We start from the raw sequence: 6,555 nt of genomic DNA, 5'->3' as shown, positions 1-6,555 counted from the left end.
GAGAAATATTATGTTAACTCTAACAATTTTTACAATGATAAGAACTTAATTATAAAATTAAAAGTAGTATAGAGACTCAATTAAAAACGAAAAAAGTATAAAGATTTAATTATAAATTTGATAAAATTATAAGAACCAACAGATTAATTATCTTTAAAATAGTCATTAAAATTAATTATAAGTATATTATTAAAATATAAAATATAAAATATATATAAAAAGTTAAATTTTATATATATATATATGAATGACTAATTTTTAGCATGTACATAATAGTTTTTATTTTTAATATTGTGGCAACTTGACCATGTATTAACTAAAAAAAATGACGTGCATATTAAAAATTGGTTACCAAATTAATTATTATATATTTATTTTTAAATGTATATATAATTTAATTTAATTTTAATATATATATTTTATGTTTTTATTGGTGTCTAACTTTTTGTATACATTTAACATGGTTCGTATAATAATAATAATAATAATAATAATAATAATAATAATAATAATAATAATAATAATAATCTATCACTCTTAACTTTGATCATTAACATATAGTAATGGTGCATGCACGTTAATCGTATTTTCATGAGTAAACTCGGCTAGGTAAAATTTACTTTGAAAAAACTGAGATAGCTAAAAAAGAATGAACAGTGAATGCACAGAGTTTAATTTTTTGGTCATGCATGACTTTTATTGGTCTGTTACTTACTTGAAGGGAAACCATACATCTAACCATATAACTCATTCTTGGATCCTGACTTTTATGGTAGCATGTCATTTAATGTATTTTCTCTTTGAAAGGGACTAGTCTTTTATATTTTTAATTTGTAATGTAAAAAGCAATTATAAGCACTCCCTCTCGGTTCATATTATTTCTCATGTAAAAGATTTTATTTTAAATGCATATATATAAATTAGGCGTCTTAAAAATATAGGAATACTTTTCAATAGAATATCTTCATAAAGATTTTACAACCATTAAATAACAATAATTCCAATTAACTTCAATCTAATACAATGATAGAACTATATATTGGTCAATTAAGAGACATAATCATTGTAAAAATTTTATATCCATTTAATAACAATTCCAGTCGACATATGTGTCATGCGCCCCACCATCCATAATCTTCATTGTGAAAAAACTTAAATAGTTTTCTGAATTCAACGTGTGGTATGTGGAGGTCTAAGTATCAAACAAGCCATGCCAATGACGCGGTCATAGCTTATCCTACATACTTCGCTTAAATAACAGAAATGATCATGATGACAAGGACAATAATTATTAGCTGCATGCTCATAAGTTTATTTATAAATTTCAACTCTTTTAAAATCTTTTAAAAAAAAAGCTACTGCTAAATTTATAAATAAGGCTTAACTGAATTTTGGTTTTTTGGATGCCCTTGTTTACTCACAACAAAGTAAAAAAAAAAAAAGAAAAGAAAAGAAGTACTGAGACTTAAATGAATGCAGGTTTTGTTGTAAACGATCACTTAAAACACACGCTACTTAGCATCAAATCATACTTTCGGCTAAGATGTTTTAAGTGAATGGGTGGTTAGCATCATGAAGTGGGTTCCAGTCAAGATAAGGTTGCTAGGCCAATCGCTTAGATTAGATATTAAAAGAGCGCTAATTATGTCTTCAATAATCTCAATAATATAATTAATCACCCCAATAATTAAGATTGAACTACCATCAATTATATGGTGCCTATCCAAGTATCCCATATATATAACATATTATGAAAGCCTTTATTACCATCATTTGGAATATATTGGTCTTTTGTTTATATATATATATATCATTATCTACTTATAAAGTTTAGAGATTCTACTTACTTTCTCTTCAAGTTGCATTGAAATCTTAAAGCCATGTTGTCGATCTCCCGAAATTAAACCCACCTATCCGGCCCCCAACTAGCTAGTAATAACAACTAACACGCACAAGTAAAAATTGTAAAATATAGATAATGTGAAATATATACTCTATAGGATATATAATAATGTATATATAATATAATATATAAATACCATTCTATATTAGGCTCCTCATCCGTTACGCATTTGCCTAGGCAGAAGAATATCTCCAAGTAGTCCATCATCTGTGGGTAGCTCTTCTGGGGTTGATGAATCTGCCAATGTAATGCTGCATCTTCCATTGTAATTATCATTATTGTGTGAGTGACAATAAGCATCATCAGAAACACTACTACTAATAAGTGTGTTTTCTTCAGGTAATTGATCAATTGGATAATAGAAGTGTGACATATTTCCAAGGGAAAATTGAGTTGCAAATGTGGATTTTTGATTACTACTAAGCATGCCACTTAGTTGTCGGTGGTGGTGGAATGTCCCTATGGAGTGGTGGCAGTGTTGGCCTTCATATGTGGTTATCACAATAGTTGGGTCCTCCGAGGAGCGTTCCACCCTTTTCTTCACACTGCAGTTGTTGTTTGTGCAACGATAGTAGCTCCTGTATAGGATAGTTGTTCATTTTCAAGTACATTGTTTATCACATTAACATGATCAAATGATGCTACTGATTTTGCTTTTAATTTTATTGCAAACAAATACGTGTATATTATATGCTTTATATGTATTATAGATATAAATTGACTTGCTGCATGTTGGTGATGACTATATATGGAAGGAGAACTGCTAGGGAGCAGCTCACTACTCACTCATGTGGCAGTTAGTAACCGTTAGAGGAAGTTATTATAGACAGTTAGGAGTTTGTTACTGATCTAACCAATATATAAACGAATTAACACAACTTAAATGTTGAGGACTGAGGAGAGTTAGAAAGAATTTTTTTATGAAATTAGTAAGTGTCATGTCCGTATTTTTAATTTATATAACCTTCAGATAGAGCATTTTGTTTATCACTTCATTTACAGATGCAAGATTAAAAGATAAATAAAGTTAAAAATCAAGACACTTGCTTAATGATCATGATATGGGGCTAGTTAAAAATAAACCTTACTTGCAAGGCAATTTTAAAAAGTGATGCAGGACGGGACAATGGATTTAAGATGTAACCGCCGTACTATGTTATTCATACTTAGCTTCTAAAATACAAATAATATATTTGTCTTTTCTTTTCCCCCCACCCTATTATTACATATTCGATATTATATGACAGATACCACCTTTCGATTTATTGTTTTATGTTTGTTCTTCTTACACTTGATTATTGTCATCATGTTGTATATGTTGTAACTAATATGGTAATGACTTTGTATTATACAACATTGGTCATATACTCATATGATTATTGTATAATGCAACAGTTAATTTTGTGATCTAATTTTCAAAAGAATTTCTTAGCCTATTTTATTGGGAAAAAATTTAAAACGGTTATATAGATGATTAGGATAGCGCATGGTCTAAAGTTTCTTTGCAGTAGGTGAGGTGTGTGTTGTATTAATATGATTCCTTCTAAAGGTTGTATTAGTAAGGGTTTTAGACTTACCCATCCTCGTGCTTGACTACTATTGATGATATAGCTTTACAAAATATAAGAATATATAAAAAGCATGTTTAGATTAGGTTAGCTTTAGAAAAGTTTGATTTTCTTTCAAATCGGAAGAAGTCTTTTCATCATAACAACTTTTGAACAAAAAATATATTAAGCATGGTTCAGTACTTGTTTTTCAAAACTTTATCCTCGTGTGAGTAATAAAAACAAAAAATGAATGTTCATACAAACCTGGGGAATGGACTATTTTTAACTGCCTTCTGGCCGTACTTTCGCCATCTGTAGCCATCTTCAAGATGATCGGTTTCACTCTTAGTCATAAAAGCAAACCGTGGCTGCTTCATTCGTTTCTGCTTCTTCTTACTTCTACTCCTGTAAATTAAATTCAAGCTAAGTAGCCATAAATTAACCACCATGCACCCCACAAACATATATATATAAGGGAACAGGTGAACGGCCAAAATGATTAATTGAAGTACAAATAACCATATATATGATTATTCAATGTTGGAAGTTCCGGTGACGAGAGTTAATTATCATCATCCTTTTTTTTTTTCTTTATGATGTCTTTAAATGCATCGATGGAGTTAGCGTCACTTCAAAAACTCCCAAATAAGTAGCAATGCACCAAAACATGACTCGAGTGAAGAAATTAAATGTGACCAAAATCTTTCAGTTATAAATTAATGATTTCACGCTAATTCCACCACAATAAACCTGACATTCAGGTTAAAACCATACCAATAAAATTAAAATTTCTGTTTGTATAAAATTAAAGTAGCCTGCACGGAAAGGCCACAATATGCAAATGTATATGTAAAAGCTATAAACCGTGTGTATTGCATTATTTAGGGCCGAAAGACACATAATATAATAAAATAATAACCAATAAATTGTGATTTGTGTCCATGGCAGCCATTATGGCATTATCTACTTATTATATATTGGTGCCATCTATAAAATAAGAAGCATGTAAAATATGGACCACAAAAAAGGAAAAAGTAGAAGTAGAGACCCCCTTATAACTATGGACACAAGCAAGCATTATTTATTTGGTGCAAATTAACATCATGTACAGAATATAGCACACATAGCATAGCATAGCATAGCATATCTTATATATACCTAGCTAGAAACTCGTCCATTCATGCAATCATGCACATACATACAAATTATAAACAAATAATGATGCAATGCAACTACTTGGAATTAATCTGAACAATTATATATACAGTGCAAAACTAGTTAGCTAACACAACAGCATCAGGAGTGAAAGGAGGCCCAATAATGAATTAATGATTAACTAAGCTGTTAATAATTAAAAATGGAATAACAATAATAATAATAATCTATCATAATTTGTGAAATCACTAAATCAGCAAAGTTAATAATGTATAAAAGCATGAAATGGAGTGGTGGATGGCTAGCCGTCAAGTACGGCACTCCCGCCGCAATAATCGCGGTGCCCGTGATTTTGAGGACGTCATCATACCAAAAAGCATCGTCCCTTTTTCTTTTTCATTTTCTTGCTTTCATTTGAAGCCAACAACAATTTCAAATAATGATAATAAAAATAACAATCGATCTACTTTCAAATTCAATCAGTAATACTCTTAATTACTTATATGAAGTATATATGAAAACATAAAATATATTAAAAAATATAAATATAATACACAAATATATAAATAACATTTTTATAAAATGAATAATTCGGAACAAAAATCAAAATCAATATGAGCAGTCAGTAAACTACTAGAGCGAGGTGGCTACTGGCTAGAACATGTATTTGTACGGACGGTGGCTGCACTGCTTCCGAAAAAACAAAACTAATTAATTAGATTCCGATTTGGTTAGTTAGTTAGTTATGTGTGCATAGCATTTTTCGCTTGTGTTTAGGCCCCTAAATTTTAGGTTAATTACATCTTAACCTCAGTGAAGAAAGGAATTAGAGGCGACTTACGGTGGTTTCTCTTTGTCGAGCTGTTTCCCGTCGGAGGCGATCGAACTCTCCGGCGGATCCTCAGCTGAGCTTGAAGACGGCGATTGATTATTGTTGTTGCTGTTGTTCTCCGGCGGCAGGCACATGGTGTCGCCTTCTTCTCCTCCGATCCAGTCAAAGTCGGCGAGCATGTTGGTGCTGTCGGTAACGGCGGAGAAAAAATAAGAGGCGTCGGATTGTTCCGGTGGCGGCGGAGGCTTTTGGCAGGGTTCCATGCGTAAAGTAATACTGGTCCGTACGTGTGCTGTTGCTATGTATGTAGAGAGAGAGAGAAAGAGAGAGAGAGAGGGAGAGGAGAGAGAAAATTAGGGTTTTGGTTGCGATTGGTGAGGGAGCAATGAGGAGGATGGGAGGGTGTATTTTAAAGAAGGTTTTGAAAGCTTTGTCTCCTTAATTAGTACAGAGGCCAAACATAAAGGAGAAGAGTTATCTCTCATATATGACTCTTGATCCATGAGATAAGATGTTAGCTAGGCTTTTAAGACAACAATATCTAATTTGTTTTTAGTGTATGTATATATTCATTAATTAATCACTGATTATTTCAGGGTCATAGATGATTAAAAACGAAACTCTTTCCCGGAAATTAAAAAACTTAATTACACTTGTCAATTGTATTGTAGTGTTAAAGTGGATAGAAGATGCACGACGCCAATGTATATATGGCTTAGACAAATGAAGAAAAGAATATAAATATATATTATAATTTTATATTCAGCAAAACTATTTAGCCAAGAAAATTTGTTGTTATGTGCCCTTTAATTGAAATTATGTGATATTTAATGGCTACGTACCTTTTTAAATTAGTTAACAATGTTCAAATTTTCTAAGAATTAATTGGAAATAATAATAATATCTAACCATGATATATATTTTTATGTGGAAAGAATATTTTTTATTTTAAAATTAAATTTAAAAAGAGAGACTTGTATTAGACGAGTAATAAAATCAAATGTTAAAAATTATAAATCAAACGTGTGAAAAATTGTAAGCTAATGAAATCAAAGACAAGAGAACCGTATAATTTAGATTATTTAATTTGTTCCTATGTTGTCTGTCTTAGAATC

General features: G+C 30.8%; 1 protein-coding gene across 1 annotated transcript; it reads right to left on the bottom strand.

The window, feature by feature from the left end:
• Positions 1-1,063: 1,063 nt before the first annotated feature.
• LOC130970497 (probable WRKY transcription factor 57) lies at positions 1,064-5,936 on the bottom strand. Its single transcript, XM_057896600.1, has 3 exons — positions 5,450-5,936; positions 3,718-3,858; positions 1,064-2,481 (listed from the first exon to the last, which is right to left on the bottom strand). The coding sequence occupies exons 1-3, from the start codon at positions 5,701-5,703 to the stop codon at positions 2,058-2,060; spliced, it is 819 nt and encodes a 272-aa protein (XP_057752583.1). The 5' UTR covers positions 5,704-5,936; the 3' UTR covers positions 1,064-2,057.
• Between the last annotated feature and the right edge of the window lie 619 nt (positions 5,937-6,555).

The sequence above is a fragment of the Arachis stenosperma genome, chromosome 3 (assembly GCF_014773155.1).
Source record: "Arachis stenosperma cultivar V10309 chromosome 3, arast.V10309.gnm1.PFL2, whole genome shotgun sequence".
Lineage (NCBI taxonomy): Eukaryota > Viridiplantae > Streptophyta > Magnoliopsida > Fabales > Fabaceae > Arachis > Arachis stenosperma.
This window is presented reverse-complemented; position numbering and strand designations above follow the sequence as displayed.

Coding starts and splice junctions, on each gene's coding strand:
- LOC130970497 (XM_057896600.1), bottom strand. CDS start 5,703: ATGGAACCCTGCCAAAAGCCTCCGCCGCCACCGGAACAATCCGACGCC. Junction 3,859..5,449: donor CTCGACAAAGAGAAACCACC/GTAAGTCGCCTC, acceptor TTTAATTTACAG/GAGTAGAAGTAAGAAGAAGC. Junction 2,482..3,717: donor AAAAATAGTCCATTCCCCAG/GTTTGTATGAAC, acceptor TATCCTATACAG/GAGCTACTATCGTTGCACAA.